This window comes from Penicillium verhagenii (genome assembly GCF_028828195.1).
Source record: "Penicillium verhagenii strain IBT 33310 chromosome Unknown utg000007l_segment0_segment0, whole genome shotgun sequence".
In the NCBI taxonomy this organism is placed as follows: Eukaryota; Fungi; Ascomycota; class Eurotiomycetes; order Eurotiales; family Aspergillaceae; genus Penicillium; species Penicillium verhagenii.
In genome coordinates this window covers 2,804,849-2,825,929 of record NW_026643171.1, presented here as the reverse complement: position 1 = coordinate 2,825,929, position 21,081 = coordinate 2,804,849, and the positions used below count along the sequence as shown (strand labels likewise).

At 46.6% G+C, this 21,081-nt stretch overlaps 9 protein-coding genes across 9 annotated transcripts; 5 read left to right on the top strand and 4 right to left on the bottom strand.

The window, feature by feature from the left end:
• Positions 1 to 96: 96 nt before the first annotated feature.
• On the bottom strand, positions 97 to 510 carry N7466_007711 (uncharacterized protein; the record flags this gene model as incomplete). The annotated part of the gene is made up of 2 exons (XM_057167100.1): positions 97 to 110; positions 171 to 510. The coding sequence occupies 2 exons, from the start codon at positions 508 to 510 to the stop codon at positions 97 to 99; spliced, it is 354 nt and encodes a 117-aa protein (XP_057020141.1).
• Positions 511 to 910: 400 nt separating this feature from the next.
• N7466_007710 (SDR family NAD(P)-dependent oxidoreductase) lies at positions 911 to 2,003 on the bottom strand (the record flags this gene model as incomplete). Its single annotated transcript, XM_057167099.1, has 4 exons — positions 911 to 1,086; positions 1,143 to 1,425; positions 1,505 to 1,783; positions 1,887 to 2,003. 4 exons carry the CDS (start codon positions 2,001 to 2,003, stop codon positions 911 to 913), a joined length of 855 nt encoding a protein of 284 aa, XP_057020140.1.
• A 434-nt stretch (positions 2,004 to 2,437) lies between these two features.
• N7466_007709 (alpha/beta hydrolase) lies at positions 2,438 to 3,738 on the top strand (the record flags this gene model as incomplete). The annotated part of the gene is made up of 2 exons (XM_057167098.1): positions 2,438 to 2,847; positions 2,922 to 3,738. 2 exons carry the CDS (start codon positions 2,438 to 2,440, stop codon positions 3,736 to 3,738), a joined length of 1,227 nt encoding a protein of 408 aa, XP_057020139.1.
• Positions 3,739 to 3,906: 168 nt separating this feature from the next.
• On the bottom strand, positions 3,907 to 4,197 carry N7466_007708 (uncharacterized protein; the record flags this gene model as incomplete). Its single annotated transcript, XM_057167097.1, has 2 exons — positions 3,907 to 4,096; positions 4,160 to 4,197. 2 exons carry the CDS (start codon positions 4,195 to 4,197, stop codon positions 3,907 to 3,909), a joined length of 228 nt encoding a protein of 75 aa, XP_057020138.1.
• A 4,918-nt stretch (positions 4,198 to 9,115) lies between these two features.
• On the top strand, positions 9,116 to 9,898 carry N7466_007707 (uncharacterized protein; the record flags this gene model as incomplete). The annotated part of the gene is made up of 1 exon (XM_057167096.1): positions 9,116 to 9,898. One exon carries the CDS (start codon positions 9,116 to 9,118, stop codon positions 9,896 to 9,898), a length of 783 nt encoding a protein of 260 aa, XP_057020137.1.
• A 1,028-nt stretch (positions 9,899 to 10,926) lies between these two features.
• On the top strand, positions 10,927 to 11,829 carry N7466_007706 (uncharacterized protein; the record flags this gene model as incomplete). The annotated part of the gene is made up of 1 exon (XM_057167095.1): positions 10,927 to 11,829. One exon carries the CDS (start codon positions 10,927 to 10,929, stop codon positions 11,827 to 11,829), a length of 903 nt encoding a protein of 300 aa, XP_057020136.1.
• Positions 11,830 to 12,704: 875 nt separating this feature from the next.
• N7466_007705 (protein kinase family protein) lies at positions 12,705 to 15,603 on the top strand (the record flags this gene model as incomplete). Its single annotated transcript, XM_057167094.1, has 3 exons — positions 12,705 to 14,648; positions 14,714 to 15,103; positions 15,169 to 15,603. The coding sequence occupies 3 exons, from the start codon at positions 12,705 to 12,707 to the stop codon at positions 15,601 to 15,603; spliced, it is 2,769 nt and encodes a 922-aa protein (XP_057020135.1).
• Positions 15,604 to 15,659: 56 nt separating this feature from the next.
• Positions 15,660 to 16,909, bottom strand: N7466_007704 (Mg2+ transporter protein CorA-like/Zinc transport protein ZntB; the record flags this gene model as incomplete). The annotated part of the gene is made up of 2 exons (XM_057167093.1): positions 15,660 to 15,929; positions 15,995 to 16,909. The coding sequence occupies 2 exons, from the start codon at positions 16,907 to 16,909 to the stop codon at positions 15,660 to 15,662; spliced, it is 1,185 nt and encodes a 394-aa protein (XP_057020134.1).
• A 1,442-nt stretch (positions 16,910 to 18,351) lies between these two features.
• Positions 18,352 to 20,824, top strand: N7466_007703 (proline-specific permease; the record flags this gene model as incomplete). The annotated part of the gene is made up of 9 exons (XM_057167092.1): positions 18,352 to 18,866; positions 18,952 to 19,105; positions 19,161 to 19,251; positions 19,330 to 19,365; positions 19,423 to 19,483; positions 19,541 to 20,141; positions 20,211 to 20,299; positions 20,368 to 20,581; positions 20,645 to 20,824. 9 exons carry the CDS (start codon positions 18,352 to 18,354, stop codon positions 20,822 to 20,824), a joined length of 1,941 nt encoding a protein of 646 aa, XP_057020133.1.
• Positions 20,825 to 21,081: the final 257 nt, after the last annotated feature.

Here is a 21,081-nt window from a genome sequence, read left to right as displayed (position 1 = left end):
GACAATAAAACCTTCAATGCACCTAGGTAGACACTATGAGATTAATCCAAATTAACCGAAATGATTTCCAACTTACCACGCCGCACGTGCAAGTTGTCACTCGTCCGGGACTAACCAGAAAACATCAGTTTTTCGTAAGATTTCATTAGATGGAAACTTGGCTCACTTACACAAGACATACAATGCCTCGTCTAGCCAAGCACTTATGTATTCATTCCGCAAGTCTCGCAGAGCGTTCGCCCGCATAGTCATGTCCATAGTGTTCAAAGTTTCACGCATATTGGCAGCCCGGTTCCTCATTTCCTCGTTGATCCTGATTTCAGACAAGACGGTCTGACGTGCAAGTTTTTGTTTCTCTGAGGGGATTCGAGTTCCAATTTCTTGCAAGATAAATTCATACCACGCTTGTCGTAGATCAAGTGCCTCTTGCATGGAGTCCAGCCTGGATGACACATCGGCCATCCCCTGAAATCTTCTGTACAGATCGAGAATCAGCGTTAGAGAGAACATTGCGTAGGTTGAGTTGAGTTGAAATAAAAGGGAATTGAAATGAGAGGGAGGGTTGGTGGGATGGGTGAAGAAGAAAAGCAGGTTCTGCATCGCGGCGGTGTTTTGACAAGGAATCTCTGATTCCGGAAGCCCACCGCAAGAGAATTGGTGTCCAAGTAAGAAGATCTCAATGGCTAGTACACAAGACTATGACACCCAAACAGCTGTCCATGTTTCCCCCCCCCCCCATTCACAACCTTGAAAAGACTAACTTGAGAATCACCACTAAATTTTATTCGAAGGTGCTAATCATACTAGTAGCCAAGATTGAATATTTTACAGGTCCATCAATACAAGGTCAGATGTCCACATTTACAGTCCAAGCTTATTTACAGCTCTCAGCATCTCCCGACTCGATGAATCATTTAGAGGAAAAGGGCCAGCCATCAACAACGCTGGTCAGAAGCGATCCAGATTGAATGCGCTCGGCCTGAGCCTTGAGTTCGTTTACATCCCAGTTCGCCACCACATAACGTCCATTCAGAAATGCGGCCTCGGGACTCGTGAGCCACACCGTGAATTCAGCTGGGAGGTCAACTAAGCACATCGGTGTTAGTAGTGTTAGATATCTGATCTTTGGGTTGTCAGCGTACCTGAATCCATGGGAAGTTTACTGGGATCTGCTCCTGAGACCCGAAAAATATCCGTCTCTACCATTCCTGGATGAAGTACTGTGGCAAAGACGTTTGGGTTCTCGGCAGCCAAGAATTCCATCACCTTGATAAGGGTGAGCTTGGAGCTGATATATCCCGAGAGACCGACCAAGATTTGAGTTGGCAAAAACACGGCTGCACTCAATGCAACAATGGCGGAGCGTGTTGTGTTGGCAGTGGGAAGAAAAACATTTGCAGCAATCATGGTTCCCTTGACGTTGGTCTATGTCGACATTGGCATTAGTATGAACGGAGCCAGCACTACTGCAACTTAAAAGATAATCCGAGTTGCGAAAACAGACCTCAAAGTTCTGCCACCACTCGTCCACAGATGCTTCCTGCATACGAGCCTTAGGCGAGATATAGCCCGCTGCCAAAATCATAATATCCCACGCGCCTATACTAGCCGCGACTTCCTTCAGAGCTGCTTCGTCAGTGACACTAGCGGGGTGAACAGAGCTATTGCAACTGAGTTGCTTCTGTGTAGCTTTGAGCGTCTCTTCTTTGCGCCCAATCAGCACGATCTTCGAAGCACCGGCACGGTCAAAGGCTAATGCCGTCGCTTGGCCAATCCCACTTCCCTAACCCAAAGAAAGTTAATTTAATAATGCGGGAAGAAGAATAAAAAAGAGACATTGCCTGCCCAAAGGCCCAAGTCTCGTGTTTTCTGGAAAAGCCGCATACTGCACCGGTAATAATCACGGTCTTTCCGGAGGCGCTCAACTCAGGCCGTTCCGGAGATATAGCCGCGTATGGCGCGTTGTGCCAGAATGATGTCAATGATGGAAAAGGAGGATCCATAACTATTTTGAAGCGCTGGGAAAATGGAATGGAGAGGACTGTTTGATGAATTATGATGGAGGAATTTTCAGACCTGAGTTACAGCCTGCGGCCTGCCAGGTGAGGGGTACTTGGACTGGGGGCCAAATGATTTGTAACAGGCAATATAGGTTAAACTTGCGGTACTATTGTAGTTCACTTGTTATATAGCTCAGGCTGCTCAGTGATGATCTACGGTGAACCTTGGAGCCTGAACAAGTGGACCTCTTATCTGATCCTTATCGACCACATGGGCCTCGGCCCCATCGCGGGCTTCCAGCTCCCTCTTTCATCACTGATTCACTCATCTCCCTGTACCGCATCACCAAAATCACCCACTCGTCCGTACTATATTTCGCTATAAACCGATAACATTACTCACCAGTCGGCTCTTCCCGGGTTACCCGCAAGTAACCATGGCGGCCCTGTACAACCAAACCGTGGATTTCATCTCCGACTCCTGGACCAACCAGCGAACCCAACTTCCCTTGCTAGCAGTGACTGGCGCTTCCTTTACACTGGGACTATTACTGCGGTCGCTTTTTAGCCGTGAAGAGCAGCGTGGTGGTGTCCTTCCTTCCCCACGCGCGACCCTCCTGCGAGGCCTATCGGACGAGGAGAACCGCAAACTCCCCCTCCCCATCGATAACCTTCCCGGTGCACGCGACGTTGAGAGCCCATATGGATCGCTCCGAGTATATGAATGGGGCCGTGAAGATGGTCCGAAGGTGTTGATGGTGCATGGTATCACCACTCCGTCTATCGCGCTCGGTGGGGTGGCCCATGCGCTGGCTGACCGTGGTTGCCGTGTGATGCTGTTTGATCTGTATGTCTTCCGAATTATTCAGCACCTTTATTTCGCCCAGCAGGATAAACAAACACTTACATTTCAAAACGCAGTTTCGGTCGAGGATACTCCGATTCTCCCGCCGATCTCCCTCATGATAATCGGCTTTTCACCACACAGATCTTGCTTGCCTTAGCCTCATCTCCGGTCTCATGGACTGGTGCCGACTCCGGTAAATTCTGTCTCGTCGGTTACTCACTTGGTGGTGGAATTTCTGCCGCATTTGCCTCATACTTCCCCCACCTTATATCTTCCTTGGTACTCTTGGCCCCAGCTGGCATGATGCACGACTCCCATGTTAGCTCCCAGGCCAAGCTTTTGTACTCCGGCGGCATTATTCCAGAGAATATACTTGGCTATTTTGTCAGGAAGCGTCTTAGAGCAGGCCCGCTGGTCTCAAAACCCAAGGATGGAAAGATTGATGTGTCGGATGCGTTGAATCAAGAGGCTCCTACTGAAGTCGCCGCTGACGCTCAGGTGCTGTCGCGGGAATATCCCCACCTTAACGTCCCAGCTTCTATTGTGTGGCAGGTTGATCACCACCAGGGTTTCGTTCATGCATTCATGTCCACCATGCGTTATGGCCCCATCTTCCGCAAGTACCAATGGAGTAACTGGGCACGTCTTGGGGAGTACCTGAGTGCTCAAAATAGTGATCCATCTGAAAACCAGGGACCCAAGGGCCTCCCGAGCGATAAGGTTCATATCTTGTGCGGTAACACCGATGCCGTTATTGTCAAGGATGAGCTGGTTACAGACGCCACTGCTGCCCTTGGTGGAAATGCTGTGTTCAAGTTCTACGAGGCTGGTCATGAGTTCCCCAGTACCAAATACGAGGAAGTAGCCTCATACATCTTGAAGGTGATTTAAGCTGGCTGGTTTGGCACAATCGTTTCTTAGACAGTTCAAACGTTTAAACATTTCTACCGCGTACGATAGATAAACAGGTACATACATAGACAAATGGCACAATTTACAAACATGGTATATCAAGCATGTTCCCTCTTCCTTTCCGTCCTTCCTCTTCCTATTCATTCCCTACTTGGCGTTGCCTTGGTTTGCGAGGGCGAGATGGGAAGCTCGGTCCGCAGAAACAGCTCCAATAAAGTAGGGGCCCTCGGAAGCTGGAGCTCTGGCAAATCGCTCAACACTGCTGCGGCTTGCGCGTGGAACTTGATTGACATTGGCTTGGGTAAGAGGGGCAGTGCCACTGGTGCCATTCTGAGCGCTAGAAATCCGAGCATGTTAGTTTTATCGTGATCAACTTGAAACTAGTCAGGGAGGTGCATACGTAGTAGAGGTCGAAGTGCTGGTTTCTGGGCGAGACATGGTTGCGAGTTTCCTTTCGTGCTGATTGAAGAATATGAAGATACGAATGTTGAGTGATTCAAAATCTTGTTGGTCAAAGATGCAGAGTTAGGTATAGATATTGAGACTTTGGAATGTCTTTGATGGTGCCAGGTGGTGATGATGATGATGGTGATTGAAGTACTGTTGAATGCTGACAACATTTTGAAGAGCAGGACTCTGACCCTTTATACTCAAGACAAGCCCTACGATGAGGCTATGCTCTCCCCCCAGGCATGCTCGACACACGCGAGCTCCCCAGGACCTCGCATCGTGGTATCCACATGGACCCGAGAAAAAAAAGCAGAAAAAGAAAAGAAAAAAGCCAAAAGGGAAAAGTAAAGCAAGCTAAGCAAAGAAAGGAATGATGAAAGGATCATCATCTCGCACCGAAATCCCACGACAGGCCCCACAGACCATGACCCCCCCTGTGACACCATTCCGCCGTCAGGTCGAGGCGACCGGGGTTGTCCGCATGAACGAGTGCTTTCTTTTCTCGTATGGGCCAAATTCCAGCTCGATGCGGACACTAGGCCCAAAGTAAAAATAGCGTGGGAAGTACATACCCGCGATTCCGCGAATCCATCGAAACAGGCGACGATGCGAATACGATTGGACCGGGCTCTGCATAACAATGGGGCCAAAAGGCAGGTACACAGAGGTGTTGGATGCAGGAGTGGGGGTGCGAGCGGGCCCTTCTTTTTTTTTGATTGTGGATCATGGATTCAAGGGCATATTCTAGATTTACTAGTACTCCCTTTGATGCAAGAAGACAATCGGCACATGGCTAACCACATGTTTCAGCGAGGGATTAAACTAGATGGGGTAAAAACTGCGTGGAATGAGGGAAGGGGTAAATATTTTTTTTTCTCCTAATTCTTTTTTTTTTTTTTTCGGTATACGCAGACTCAACGGCGATCGCCAATCGAACAAGGGTCTCAAGGGTTGGGGAAACGTCATGGATCTTAGAGCGAAAAGTCTAGATGCTCCCGATGCTCTCAGTCTCGCTGCAGGGTTGGCGGTAAATGCGCGCGTTCCGTAATGATTCTCGCGTGGTTCACCCTTGTAAACTCTGTTTTTATTTTTAATCTATACGTTTTATTTTTATTTTAAAATTTGATGCTGTTCTATTTGATATTCGGATTTATTCATATTTTCGCAGATTTGCACCATGTCGTGGGACGACCGTATGCGGTCACATGGAGATCATGCATTAGACTTGAGTAGATTAGAGAAATTTGACGACTAATCTACCCTATAGGCGTTATGGAGTGCAAAGTGAGTCTAAACGCCGCATTAGGATTGGATTACATTCTCCCGGCCGAGCGTGGAGTTATGCCTCTATCATTCTCCTTTGTCGTGAATCGTGATAGCGGGTGATCCCTTGCCAGGATACGTATTATACGTGGAACAACATTGAACGGTCTCCGGAGATGATCAAAACCGTAAATCCATACCAGCCGCGTCTTCTTCGTACTCATAGCCTTACGAATCATTTGAGTTGTCTTGCACAGCCATAATACCAACTGCTGGAATGCTAGGAATGCCAAGCTAGGAAAAGCGCATGTGGAGATCGCACCACGCGAAGTCTTGTTTCAGAACATGAACCAAGGGTCCTATCTCCGAGAAAAGGGGTAGCACGTGGATTGGATTATGATGTGGTTTTTTTGCGTAACCTGAGTACGACGAGTCAACATTTCAAAATCTTGAAAGCAACAAAAGATGGGGAGGGGTGGCTAGCCACTAAGTGGCGTCCGGCTGAACTCCTTGGTGCATGCGTTTACTTGTTTAAGAATAGCTCAAGGCCCAGGACCGGGGTCCCGGGCACATAATTTACGAGTTTTTGAGGAAAAAAATCAAGTGGAGACAACCGACAGGCTGAACAGCTTTGTTCGGCTTTCCCAAGTCTATCTCCCGAGATGAGAGCGAGCAACAAGCCAGATTGTGGTTTGCGAAGAGAAAAGAAACGAGCATAGGGAAACAAAAGGCCCCCAATCTCGTTTAGGCTAGCGGGCCGCTTCCCTGTAAACTTTGATCGTCGGCCCCGAATGCACTGCCGAAGTATATGAAACCGGACAACTACGGAGAACTTTTACACATAGCAAAGCCACGGCCATATGGGATGTGTTTCAGATAATTAAGTTGCTCCTACCACGCGTTCCACGCTGTAAGGGGTGAAAACACGCATTCTTTTTTGCTATGTTAGACGACGTTACGAATGCAAGGCACGCTTGGTCCAAGCGCGGGCAACCTTATCTCCCCGAGGGTCTTTAGTATTTACTAACTGCGCCCAGTGTCGATCCCCTCTCATTTTACCCGTATAGCCTTACCCCCTAAACACTAGAGCAAGACGATCAAATCCACTCACATGAGAGGAACTGGTGATCGCACCGCGCTGACGTTGGATGCTTGGTCGATACTTGGGTGCTTTGTGCTACATTGACCCGGATTTTCGGGTCCGCCACCGTGCCCCGGCGGGAGCCATAAAGACGTGCGCTATTTCTCCAAGGCGTGAAAAAGCAAAGAAAACAGAAAAAAAACAATGGGCTTCAAAGGCCAAATTTTGGCCCCCGGTTTTGTATTATTTTCTAGTTAAAGGATTTTATTTCATTTGCTCAGTTTTCTACCTATCATAGGTAAAGGAGTCCCAACCTTGGAAGAGTCGAATCCTTTCAAGGGATACGACGTTCGTTGATCAATATTAGTTCACAGGGCGTCGATCAATGCAGCAGTGATCGCCCCACGGATCATCCCTTACAGAAAAGTTTGCTCAACGTTTTCTCAGTCTGAAACGAAACTGTTGATCTGCCCACGTACATCGGTATAGATTCCGAAGAGCCGCCGTAGCTTGTTGCTGTCGCAACGTTTCTATAATCGATAAATCTTTAATTTCAGGGTCGGATCATCACTACAAAGAGTATATAGTCCGAACTTGGTTGAATAACCGACTAGGGGTGAGTTATATCCCTGTGGCTTCATTTCTGAAAGAGGATATCATTACCGAGTCCTTGGAAAATAATTGGAATGGTACAACGCCCACCGACAGCCCTGTACAAATCAAAAAATAGAGCAAGCGGCAAGAAAAGAAGGAAGAAAAAGAAAAAAAAAAAAATGAATCACGAAAACAGATGCCGTGGATCATAATATCATTGGAGATCGGCCTCTCCGATCCTCTCTGGAAACAATCTCCAGTGGTGCGACTGGTGCCCAACACGAGTCAAGGGGTGACATGCAGTAGGACTAGCCTAACATCTACAAGTCACGTCGCTAAACTCGTGTTGACAGCATGATTTCTTTTTCTTGATCACCCAGTAAAAAAACATGTTGGAGATATGTGAAAAACGAACTAATTTATTTTCTGTCCCGTGGCTATCGTAATCAGGCGTGCAGGCAGCGACGCTAGCCTAATGCAGGTACGCCCTCATTTACACTGAATTCTTAGGCTGAAGCTTGACATGCTGAAACGCTCAAGTGTTAACTCACATCCGGCAGAGATTGACATATTGAGTGAATTTAAACATGCTTAAAGTTCCCCAATCTTGTCAACTTATTGTCTGGGCGGGAGTTCCCACCTCCATAAACAGGCAAGGCAACCTCGAGTCACAGGCTACAGGCTACAGGCTACAGCAGCTGTGATGTGAAAACGAAAAAAAGTGGAGTATCCAATTTCTTTCCACCATATTTTCGGCTTGAATAACTTCCGTGAGGGTGTAATTTGCAATTTATCCCGTCTAGGAAATGACGGCTCGGAAAGTTGAGATGGTCATGAGATCGTTCCTGCGGGAAGAATGGCATTGCCGGTAAGCTTCGTGGCTTGAGATTAGAAATCACGCATGCTCTAACCGCGAATGGTGATAGGGGGACGCTAAAGACTCTTATCTCATGGAATGCTTCTCCATGGCCAGTTTTTCATTGTCATCTTGTCGAATTAGTAAAAAATCAGAGACGATAGATCGCAACATTGAACCACCCATCTCGGGTAATACTACCAACACATATCAGTTGGCTGTCAGTCTATGCTGAACGATGGCTCTTTGCAAGGTAAATAATTTCCAACACTTGGATAATTGGACTTCAATTGTTGGAGCATGCATTGAGTGTCATATGCGTAGCAAGTAGTAATTCATGGCTTCTAAATTTTCTGTTCTTGACTGGACTCCAGGATTGCTGCATCCACCGATCATTTTGGCATCATTGAAAACGACTCCCATATCTCGGAATCTTTCTCGGCAGCAGTACCTGAGCATTGGTAACTTTGACAGCAAGCAATGCCTTGCATTTGACGTCTTCAGCATTAAAACCTCGGAAAGTCATAACATTGAATAAATGTCGCAATCAATGCCTTTGTTGATATACATATGTCTTCCATAAAAAGAACTAGGAGACAATGCATACCATATCACTAACTTCGGCAATTAGTGCTTTGAATCCTATGTCGAGGGTTCCATAAATAAAAACCCCAATGCATATCTGGAAGTTTTAGTTCATTGTTACTACCAGATTGCTTTGTTCGAAATTTTCCATAATGCCAGCATTGTCTGTTCTAATCTTGGTAACAAGCCCATTGTTCTTGCCTAAATACTTACCGGAAATAACTAGAGATATATCGAGTCCTTTGTTCTTACCTAAATAAAAATCTTTGAATGTTGAATGCTGAGTATTCGAAACCTATCACAATGATCATTCATCCCAAGTCTCACCAGTGGACCATCTGAATGAACCTTTGTCCAGATTTCTATGACCCTCGTAAATGCCCAGACGACATCCATACATAAATAAAGTCCCCAGAACGACTTCAAGATGACATTCGGTTCCAAGATCATCTCAACATTAAGGCGACCAGCCTCCATCCAAATAAACATCGATAACATCAAGTTCCGGTAGAGGCTTCAACATTCAAATGTCTCATAATCAGCACAACCCAGATTCAAAGTACGGTAAGTGGCAAGACCGAGGTAAGGAAATGCAGGAATGCATCAGTGGCGCTAGCAAAACATTGCTAAATTCTACTACTGAACTGAAGACCAACTATCAGGACCTTATTGATAATGGGTGGAAAATTGAACAAGGAGAACAAGACGTACCAGTGAAATTCCAAGGTAACGTTGTGCCCCGTGATCTGTCATACCAGAAAGCTCAAACATGCCAGAGCCTGAACATAAGCAAACGTGGAAAGGTAAAAGGCCAAATAATGACCGCTTGCCAGTGGATCGGTTGTATTGCACCAGGAGTTATTTTTATCGAGATTATTGAACGAAAGCCAAAGGGAACAGGACAAGATATCCCGCAGATCTCTGACCTCACAAGAATCGCCTATGAACACAAATGGTCCCTTCCAAGTCTTGAACATGTCTGTGTCTGCTCTATTGAGGAAGAGTCGACCAAAAAGCTTTGCCGCGATCAGATTTACAAGGGAAATGGGCTAACCTGGATTGAATATGAGGATGAAACTGCTGAGTCGACGTCCCACACATGGGAATATGGCACTCCGGAATACCAGGCTTTGTTAGGGACTCGCATTGGAAGAATTGTGGGATTTCTGGTCTTGAATGGATTTGAACGCGGGACACGAAGAATCGCTCGGATCGTGACATTTCATGCAAAAGAGAATGACTATGACTCGGGGCTCTCACTTTTTATTGGATTTGATATCGAGCCAACTACTAACGCCATTGCAGACTAACTCTCTATAGGAAGATTCGAAGGTTTTTTACCAAGACTGAGTGTTGGACATCAGATTTGTGAGGAGGAGAAAGATAAATTTGAAACATACAGTTAGTTCGTCAATTTGATATACACAATTTAGACCAAGCTTCAGGGCTTTACTTTTCCGTGCACATCTAGGTCGATTCAAAGTTTTAGCCATGCATATTTTTCTACTTGACCTCTATTCGGTGGTCAACTTATATAGAATTCTTTTGGTACAATCTATGTACGTCAACCTGCAGTGAAGATCTTAGCCAAGTTGGGCATAATTTTTGGCCTCCTGAAACCCCAGCCTAAATTATCTGGTCAGTGTATGGGGCTTCAGAAGTCCACTGAACTCCAACGGCTGATGCTTTTGCACTTGGCTTGTTCGAAATGAAGAAGCCTGAATAAATTGGCAAATACAGACCTTGGGATCGTCAGAGGTGCTTTCTACGCGTAATTGGCTTTATTGAGTATCCTTCTTCTTCCACCACTATTTTTCTTTAATAATATCACATTCGCGTCCATGACATTTGACCTCTTGTTGCAAAATCTACACAGTACAATAAACATTTTTACACATGTGTCCGACAAAAACCAATCAATCTTCAATTGAGCTTTTAGACGTGCAGCACGTAGTACTTTGATGCCTCTGAGCTATGTGCAGGCACTTCTTAGCCTATGTACATGTAGCAAAATATACCCTGTAAATATTTCAAGATCAATTGGCTCCAGAGCTGCGTATTGTTATGTGGATCTATCCTGGCGTATAAAGAAAATGTACTAGTAGTTTTGGTAATCTCCCATCTCCATGACGTAGCCGCGTTTAGGACGATCGACATGCGACGAAAACCTGGATTGAAAATGAATAAATTCCTGTCTCACTTTCACCCCAGAACCCCAGAGTCTCAAAAGAAAAAACTTGCGCAATAAAATCATACATTCGATTCAGCTGTGGGGGCAACTAGAAAACCACCAATTTTTGATGCGCGCTGTTCGTGTTTTTAATACGTCACCATAGTCATGGGAGCGCAATACGTCTACCATAAAACTGTTGCCACATTTCTCCGCGCCCTTGTTCGACCCAGACTTCACATTCATCCCAAACCAGATGACACAGTATTCGTTCCGTCTCGCGATGATGGCCGAACTATCAAAACCAACGTCTACGGAGTAGCTGGAGAGAAAGCAACTCCCGTCCTGATCAACTTCTGTGGCAGTGGATTTGTTTTACGCACCTTTGGCAACGATGACGAATACTGCCGTTTCATCGCAGATAAGACCGACTACACTGTAATCGATGTGCAGTACCGACTTGCTCCCGAGAACATCTTCCCGGCCGCCTTCAATGACGCCGAGGACGTTGTGAAATGGGTGCTGTCGCAGCCCGATCGCTTCGATGCCTCTTGCATCTCGCTTTCAGGGTTTAGCGCTGGAGCCAACATCGCGCTCGCAGTGGCATCATCATCTAAGCTTTTTGGTGGCGAGGAGCAGAAGAGCATTTTCAACACAGTGGTCTCCATTTACGGACCGACTGACATGGCTCTGCCAACTCCTGAAAAGCCGTTGCTCGACCAATCTAACTGGATCATGAACACGATTTTTCCAAAGTTCTCTCACACGTGTCACAAACTACTGAACCCAGGGGCCGTTGATCCTTATGATCCCCGCATTTCTCCTGCATTTGCTGATCCGCACAACTTCCCGAACAATGTTTTGTTTATCACTGCCTCCCAGTGTTCATTCGCGACAGAGGCAGAAACTTTGTCAGAGAAGATTGATGGCATCGAGGGAAAGAACTCTTTGAGTCGCCGAATGGAGGGATGCGCCCATGGCTGGGATAAGGAGGCCGTTCGTGGAACATCTCAATGCAAAGCGAAGGACGAGGCGTACGCATTGGCAGTGGCGACTTTGCAGAGAGGCTAAACCGAGATCGTGAAAGCAAGGGAAGCGGTGGCCTGATTTGATACCCCAAACTTTATAGCGTATTATTTTGAAAGAAGTCATGTTTGGTGACTTTAATGTTCTCTCCGGAAGTTGGGTTTCACTACTAGCTTCAATGTTTTGTTATTTTGTTGTATCTTATTACCTGTGGTTTAGAATGCCTTTTCGCCGTTCAGGTCGTGACTTGTTAGCTTCAAATGTTATTGGCTTGCCACAACATCTCTTCCCCAATACGACTTTCTCCTGGTTTTTACTTCGCCATCGCTTTCCCATGGCAGTTGCTTACTCTCGGCCGTAGAAACAGCCGGCCCCATTGAGTTCCCCTTGGCAGACTCCCCGTCAAAGTTCGGCTATTTTCACCCAAGATCTGGTCGATGATCATTCTAGACCATGCCAGGCTTGCGCTGTTGATGCTGGTCAAGGGATGCGAGCCAACTGAATCGCAGAAACAATGAGGACAGAAAGCTCACTCCCACCAGCAAGGCCTGCTGACAATATCCCACGGGCCACAGTATCGTTTCGGCATGAGAGGGGGAGTAAAGCGGGAGCCGATACGGGGTAGGTCCGTGCAGATTTCCAAGGTTAGTTCCCCAAAGTCATGGCTCAGGTAATTTTCATTTGGTGATACCTAAATGAACCTGCTACATCCTTTATATGCCTCCTGATATAAGGTAGGCGAAGAAGAAAAAAAGGAGAAGAAAAAGCAAAATTTACTGCGGATAAACTAAGTCAGCGAAAGTCAGATGATTTCCACATGATCCGATCGATCATCGCGCTAAAGGCGCGTTATCGTATACGAAAGCAAGGCTGTTGAACACTTGCTCACCTTCCCATCGCAGGCTGAAATTGACTCAGCCATGGAATCCAACACATACTCAGCACTTTGTGAAGAAATATACCAAAAAATCACGGACAAGTTACAAGGAAAACCGGAAGACGGACGCCGCTTCGCCGTCAGAGGAACTGCCAAAGAAGTGCTGAATGACGACCTTCTAGGACGTTTTTTCAGCAGTCTCAGCGTCTCCGAGGATGATTTGACGTTTAAGGAACTCAGCAACGATATTTTAATACGGAGAGTTGCTGAAAGGGATCTGTACGACTTTTTGGCTACTCTGATCTTCATAACTTGCAGCATTCACGCCGCGCGAACCTTCACCACCGAGCTTGTTGCTCAGGATGCCTGGCCAATCAATACCTACAAGCTGCCAGTCTCGCGTGAAGTTCTGGCTGCTCTGTTTCTAGACCCAGTTACGCCGGACAAATTCCTTGAGCATCAGGCATGTTTTTGCCCTATGGTGATTTACAAGCGGCAAGAAACTCGCATTGAAAATCCAGAAAGACAGCGTCTTCCTTATCTCGAAGAAACATTTCTCAGCGAAGGATCTTTCGGTGCGGTATATAAGGTAAAAATTGCGAAAGGTCACTTCTTCGATACAACAATGAACTGTGCCAACGACGAGCCCATAGAAATTGCACGGAAGGACTACATTACTGCGAAGCGATCACCGCGAGGAAAACAAGATGAAGAAGCTCTTGTTATGCAGAAAATCCTATCAGCTGTCTGGTCTTGCAAAAATGTTGTGGAAAGCTACGGAAGTTTCGCGGTCGGCCCAACAACGTACAGTCTGTTTATGCCGCTCGCCATGTGTGATCTATGGGCATATATGATGCAATACACACCACAGTGGCCTGACAAGGCAGCAATTATTTTTGCCGCCCAGGGTCTTGCCAACGGGCTTAACTTTCTCCATAACGGTATAAAAACAACAGAAGGCGAGAGGCTTGTTTGCTACCACATGGACCTGAAGCCCAAGAATATTCTGGTATTCTCGGAGGAGGTAGCTGGAAAGGTTCATTATGTTTGGAAGATCAGTGACTTTGGCATGTCTCGTGTGAAAAGACTGAGAGTAGAGCAGTCAGGTGGGCGTAGCGAGAGAGAGGATAACTTCAACGACTCTTTTGTGCGACGTGAACAGCCGGAAGATCCGTCTGGAACCATGAATCGCCGAGATTATTCAACTTATCTTGCGCCAGAATCCATCTCTGCGAATCGGGACATGAAAGCAAGCAGTGATGTGTGGTCTCTTGGCTGTGTTATCAGCGTCTTGTTCGCATATCTGGAAAGTGGTGCTGATGGGGTGACAAATTATTCGGATAAAAGAGTAGAGTATCGCAAATCAGAAGGCTTCGATCGCTTCTTTGTTCGGGACGGGGGATTCAAACCTTATCAAGTCAATCCCGCGGTCAAAAAATTCCACGACGCTTTGATAGTCAAAGCAAGAACGCGAAATCCGAATGAAGGAACCGCGGTGCGACTTATCCTGGAGCATCTTGAGAACGATGTCCTCAAAGATCAATCGAAGAGATGCACTGTGTCGGTAATGGAAGACATGATCCGAGCAACATACATGCGGTATAAAAATCTGGAGCAACCACTGATGGAAAGGAAGAGTGTGGCAAGAAACCAGACTTGGATTACATCAACGCGTGACCGGATATCGACTGCTGTTGGATATAGGGCGACGAGCTGTCGCCCGGAGAGCAGAGTTGAGAAAATGTATCTGGACGACAATGAGCCTTTTAAAGGATGTGAAATCTCCCCAGACGGGCACATTGTTGCTTTTTGGACCGACTTCAAGATAACGATCTACACATCCAATACGCTACCGTTGGCAGATGCGGACGAGCCAACCCCAGTGGCAAAGTCAGCAGCAGTATTCACGATATCGGATTGTATTTGGAAGTCTGTCAGCATTACGGACAGATACCTGGTGGCATCTACATCGGGAGCAAACTTCGAGGTGGGCGATCCCGAGTCTCTATTCATTCATTCGATAGAAGCACAGTTTCTCACCTCCAAGTATAGTGTTACATTTTTGACTTCCAAAGAGGGCCCTCGGTCGGCGAAAGCCTTCGATATCCACATCGTCGGACCTTGCGATTTCTCCCAGAAATAAAACAGCTCGCCATCTCACCCGACAGCAAATCAATTGTTTTTATCTTGCGCGATCCAGATGACGAAAATAAGCCCGGGACGCTATACCGTGCTCCAGTCACATCTGTGGAGAGCTGTCAGCGCCAATGCGAACTAGACTGGCCTGCAGCAGATGCTATAAAGCTATTCTTTGCAACTAACGAAGATATATGGATCATCTTTCGACCGCACCTCACATCTCGTGACTGGGATCACAAAATTCCGATTTTTCATATCTCTCTTGAGTCAAAGCGGATAGATCCTCTGACAGTTGAACTGCAAGTAGGTGGCTATCATGAAGAGTTGCGGCAACACCGCAGTATACAATGACTAACCGTGGATGAAAGGGTTTCGATATTAATACTACGGTAGGGATATTTACGACCTTGGCACCCTTTAACAAGGTCAGTGATGTCTGCGCAGTTGTCACTCGCGAAGACACGCTTCATATCAGGAGCCTCGATCCAGTGGGCCCGATCCCCTCAGTGGCAGCGGATATCCATACTTATCGAGTACTGAAATTGATGATGGGCTGGGACGACAAACGACTATTTGCAGTTGGCAAAAAAGCCGCTAACCATAAGATGCTCTTGTTGGAAATGACAATGCCTACACCTAGGAGAAAGGAGACATTGATTAAAGAACTGGCCGAGCTCCCAGGTCTCTCAGATGACGATGAATTTACCGAAAGGTTGTCCTTCCAAGGGGACGAGAAATTCATTCTCATCGCCGCCCTGACGAATGACAACCGACGCGCTCTATATAGGTTCCGAATTCTTTAAGCCAGACAATGTTGACAGAGCTTCTGTTTGTGAAAAGAGAACAAAACAGAATGCTATCAAGCTTGAAAGTCCTGCAGCTCTGTGTCACATTTGCTTCCTCCTGTAACCCTTCGCATCATAGCATGCAAATTTTTCTGTGGGGTCGTAGGTAATCTTTCCGTGAGTCTAGGGATTGCGATGCTACCATGATGCCCCATCAAATAGTAGATGAGAAATGTAAGAGAGGTCAGCCCGGCCGAGACGGCGAAAAATATCCAGATCATAGAAGTGCCTATAATGGTTTTGTTTTCTTGATCCATCGAGAAGAAATTCATGCCAAAAACTGTCTGTCGTAATGTTAGCGGGGACGAGTTCTCGAGTTCTCCTTTCTTATTTTATAGATATTACTTACCCCTATGAAAGACGGTGGCAGGTATAGCAACGATAACCTAGTGATAAACACTGCTGACTTATTCAGCTGAAAGATCTGCTCATTCTGCTCACTCGTGACAACTTGATCACGAAGGAGCAGTGTGTCAGCCAACAGCCGAGCAACTGATTGGACTCGTTGCTGTAGGTGCACGGAGGCTCGCGAATAGGTGATGCATCGTCGGCGTTGGTTTTTCAGATCCTCCAGCTCGGATTGGGCACTTGGTATTGTGTTCGCTGAGCCGATAAGTGCGCTGAGCTCATCAAGAACATCTATGGAGGCGGCGAGTATAGTTGGCATCTGAAGGAAGTCACCTTCCAGCTTTGTCAACACATTGAGGTTATTGTACTTCAGGCTCAAAGGCTCGTCAATGAATGTCGCATATGTCGTCTTGGCGAGAGGTAGAAACTGACGTTCAAGTTCGAGAATTCGCCCTCTCCATGCCGGCAGGTACGTTGAGAACAAGACCGAGTGAAGCCAGAAAGGATTGGTGGCGATCCCTGAGCCATTGTCATGTAATAGCTCCTCTGCCTTGCGAAATACTTTTGATTTGGGAGTTGGATTGATTAGTACGAATGTGCTTTGCGATGTAGCATAATCGTATCTATGATAGAGCCCTGTTTGGCGAAGTGTCCAGACTTTGTTCTTCGGCTTGTACTCTGGATATCGTATTGTGTAGGATGTCTCTGTTTTTGGGGAAATTGTTAGAGACCTCATTTGGTGAAAAATGTGGATGCGATCACAAGTACCTATGCATGATCCACTATGAGACTCGGTATATGGCACACAGAAGGCTTCTTCCAAGTCAAGACTGGATTCGCTGCGGTCAAAGAAGGATAAAGGAAGCTGCCAAAATGCCGAATGAATACTATGCTTATGCACAATACTGTCAAGCATCGGCTTGGTTATCTGCAGTGGTTGCCAGGAGTTTTCCTGGCATATTGATCTATGGATCTTTTGTTAGAGGTGGATTGTGCCAAGCTGCAAGACACTAACATCAGACGACACGAATATGTGAGAGTTTCGGTGTTTTGGAAAAAATTGGCAAGATCCTCGGCCGTGAGGAACTCGTATTTTTGGCACGAGTTCAAGGGTGAATTCTCGGCATTTGGGCCAAGATCCAATACCTGGACAGGTCTGGTTATCTGGCCAAGGCAACAGCTTTCTATAGATGTCATAGTAAGATGTGAAGAGTAAGCTTTGAACAAACGAACCGAGGATTTCCAAAGATAAATTGGTTGATATATTTGTACCGACTAGAAAAAAGCCTTGGAATGTGACATTGAAAAGTTCAACACAAGGCGTTTCTGAGCGATTCGCCTTCTCCCTGCGCCTCATGCCACATACTGCGCCTTGGCCCCACGTGCAGCCCGTATTATCCCTTCACAACTGCCTCTTCCGCCCTATCATAACTCATTCCTCATCGCTGTCTGTCACTACTCGAGCCGGCCTGACCGAAAAGGTGTCAGTACGTTAAATCACTCGCAGTCAATGCATCTTACACGAGCTCGATCTGGGTTGTAAAGAAAAACGTGTCAGTCAAACTCTAGACAACTTTTGTGGTGGATCATCACGTACAGCCTCAACTCGCCTCGGCGCGATAAATGAATATTCGTCATTCTGCATCTGCTTGGGGTTAAGATCATCCCTTGAATAGCACAGGAACAGGAACAGGAACGAGCGGGTTTATGAGCACAAACCCTAATCTTGAAATCTTTCACATCAGGAAACAGTTCCCGCAACCGCGCCTCGAGCCTTTCCCGTTTGAGATAGTGGGTGGTAGTGTTCTGTCGCGTCTGTTCTTGCACAACTGCGCCCGGCATACTTGAATGATGAAATAATCTGGCTCGAACCCTTGCAAGCAAATATGGCGGACTCCTTGGGCACTCATAAACCAGCGCCTGCGGCTGAAATCAAAGCAAACACGAACACGTCACAAGTCTCCGGCACGAGACCAACGAGAGGGGAACAACCGTGTTATCTGTGGCGCAGTCTTATCACCCCAAAATACGAGATAAGCTGGTGCTAATGCAGCAGTAGTCTTAGAATGGAAATTTCAAACACCCATCCACCTATAGATGCGCCCGCCCCTTTAAAAAAGCAATGATGTACTTATTTCCCCGGGCGAAACCCAGGTGCACGCTCTAATTGGCGAGCCAGGGTTCTTGCAGAACGAATGTTAACCCCGGGGCCGTTCCTGGCTCTTCTTGAATGCACCCTGATTAAAACAATGCGGCTCATGTTTACCGACTGACTGGGTCTACGACAACTCTTCTTTACTGCCAACGAGACAAAGAGAGGCAGGGGTCCCACGTCGACCTGTTGAATTCACATCACTCATGTCGACACCACTTGGGCTAGATGACTGGTCAACGCAAAAAGAGGCAGTGTCCATACCTATCGAGCTCGCTGAGCAGACGTCCGGTCTTTTGATTCCCGAGTCTCATCCTCGAGAACTGCCAAATGCTCCAAGTGCTTCAACCCAGGAAACCCAGGAAACCTTCGCAAACTCAGAACACGATGGCGAATTCCAACGACGACCGGAGCAGACAATACTCGTGGGGCCACGAGAAGATAGGAAGGTGAGAAGAATGCTCAAAGGTATCCATCTATTCATGATCACAATCAACGCGACGCTTGGAATCGGTCTCTACTGGCGAGGTGGGCAGATTCTCGAGCTTGGGGGTCCTCTCGCGGTTGTCTTGTCATACTTTCTTGTTGGTTGCTTGGTATGGTCTGTCATGCAAGGCATAACCGAGATGTTGTGCATATGGCCGATTCCCGGCGCTCTTTCGGTGTACGTCAGCAAATTTGTTGATGAGGAATTGGGCATTGCCGTTGGGATCGCATACTGGTAAGGAACTGCCAGACTTCAGATATCCCTCATTTTCAATCAATCATGTCTTTGAAGGTCAGACCTCGGTTAATTATCGCTGCAGGTTTACATACTCTATGTCCTTTTCCACCCTCCTTGCAACTTTAGCGGCCGAACTCGACTATTGGCATGTCTTTAGCAGTCGCGGTGTGCATGCGGGGCTCGTTTTCACAGCAGTTCCTGTAGCATTGGTCACTGTCAATATGCTCAAGATCGAGGTAGTTTTATCACCCCTACTTCGCGAACGAGAACAGTCCTAACCGCCTTATCTAGTTTTATGGTCTTCTGGAAGTTATCACGGGTTCCTTGAAGCTTTTGTTCCTTCTAGTAATTTTTATTTTTTTGATTATCATCAACAGGGAAGGTGAGAACACAAAATTTCACTCGTTTCTATCTGAAGACCTATCCTACTCCGTGAAAGAAGTTTACTAATGCCTTTCAGCTAAAACGGATACTGGAGCCGCACTTGGTGTTGAATGTTCGTTTATCTTGCCAGGAGTATTACTTAGACTCGATCTCATACTAATCTCTATAGATTGGTCCCGGCCGATACATTACGATGCCACTGTCGCAAAAAACTGGCCAATCGCATTGTTGTAAGTCAACCTCAAGATCAGTCATACCCCTAACATACTGATATGAGACAATTACAGCATGTGCATATCAACGGCAGTTTTCTCATTCGTTGGAGTCGAAGTTGTGGCCGCGTCTGCCTTGGAAGCAAAATGGCCTCAGCACGACAAAGATGGTAAAAACACCAATAACCTCCTGGTCGGAAGTGGTGTCAAGTTTTCCGCCATCTACATTTCCGTTCTTGCAACAATTGCATACACCGTGAGCGGATTTCTCGTGAGTATCAATATTGAAGCTGCCGATTGCAAGCTGCCTCGGGTGACCTGGGATGACCACTATACTGGTTGCTCAGATCCCGGGAGTAATTCTGCCTTTGTTATGATCGCTGCAGGGACTAGCATCAAACACCTATCGACTCTTTTTAATTTTTTCCTTGTTTTCACCTGTATAACTTGCGCGGGCACTAATCTCTACATCTCTTCGCGGGCATTATTTGGCCTCACCAGCCAATTAAAGGGGGGAAAGGGCCAGAAATGGCATTTACGTGCCTTGGCAATGCTCGGGAAGACCGATCATCGGAAAGTTCCCAGGCGAGCCATCATTTTTTCCGCGGTGGCGTTTTGTTGGGTGCCATTTTTGCAGCTTATTAAAGGAAGTCAAGCCCAGTCTTCTATTCTCAAGGTAAACTTCCTCGCTTGGACTTGCCTGATGGCATTTGATTTGCTCAAATACTAATATACTCCTGTGTAGTTTATTGAAGTATTGAGTGAGATGGCATCCGTCGGTCTATTGATTGTTTGGGGATGTGTATCTCTCGCATTTATCCGATACCATGGCTGGTAAGTGCGACGAAAAAATTCAACAAAAGTAAAATACTAGTTATTGACCACTCATTAATCATCACCAGTACCAAAACCATCATCAAGCATCAAGAGTACCTTGACCAAGAGGATGTAGCTCAAGTTGAGCGCAATAGTCGCAATTATCCATACCGCAGCCACAATCAGCCACTATTAGCCTGGGCAGCCTTTATTGGCTGCTGTACTGTCCTCATGGTGATGAATATGGCGTCACTTTGGGGTGAATTCTATTTACTGCCCTTTCTATCGTCCTATTTAACAGTAAGACAAATAAAATGCCTTGCTTTCACAGTTTTGACGGCAGCTGATCAAATTGTTTTCTAGGTCCTGGTCTTTTTTGGGTTGTGGATCTTGCTCAAGGTGCTTTCCGGGGGGAAATGGTCCTTTGTTGACTTGTCACGTCCCCGAAGAGTGGCTGCGATCTTACGGGACTTGCATGAGATGCGAGCAGCAACAATGACTGACAAGACACCAGAGGACGAGCGAGGGGACACTCCCAGGTAGGTATGGGGGAAGAAACAATTGTACACTAATTGAAACATTTTGCCTTCCAAGGTTCAACTGAACTTTCGGCCCCTAAATCAGGCACCGAAGTTGAACAGCCAATCAACGGTCAACGGGGGAAAATGAAACATTTGAACCTCATCGCCACCCCAGATAAATTCTTGGACCCTGAATTTATTTTCAGCAACGCCTCCACTAAACTTTAGCCTCTCTCGGCCCGAACGACTATCATGATGACTTTCAATAGTAGGTCGGGT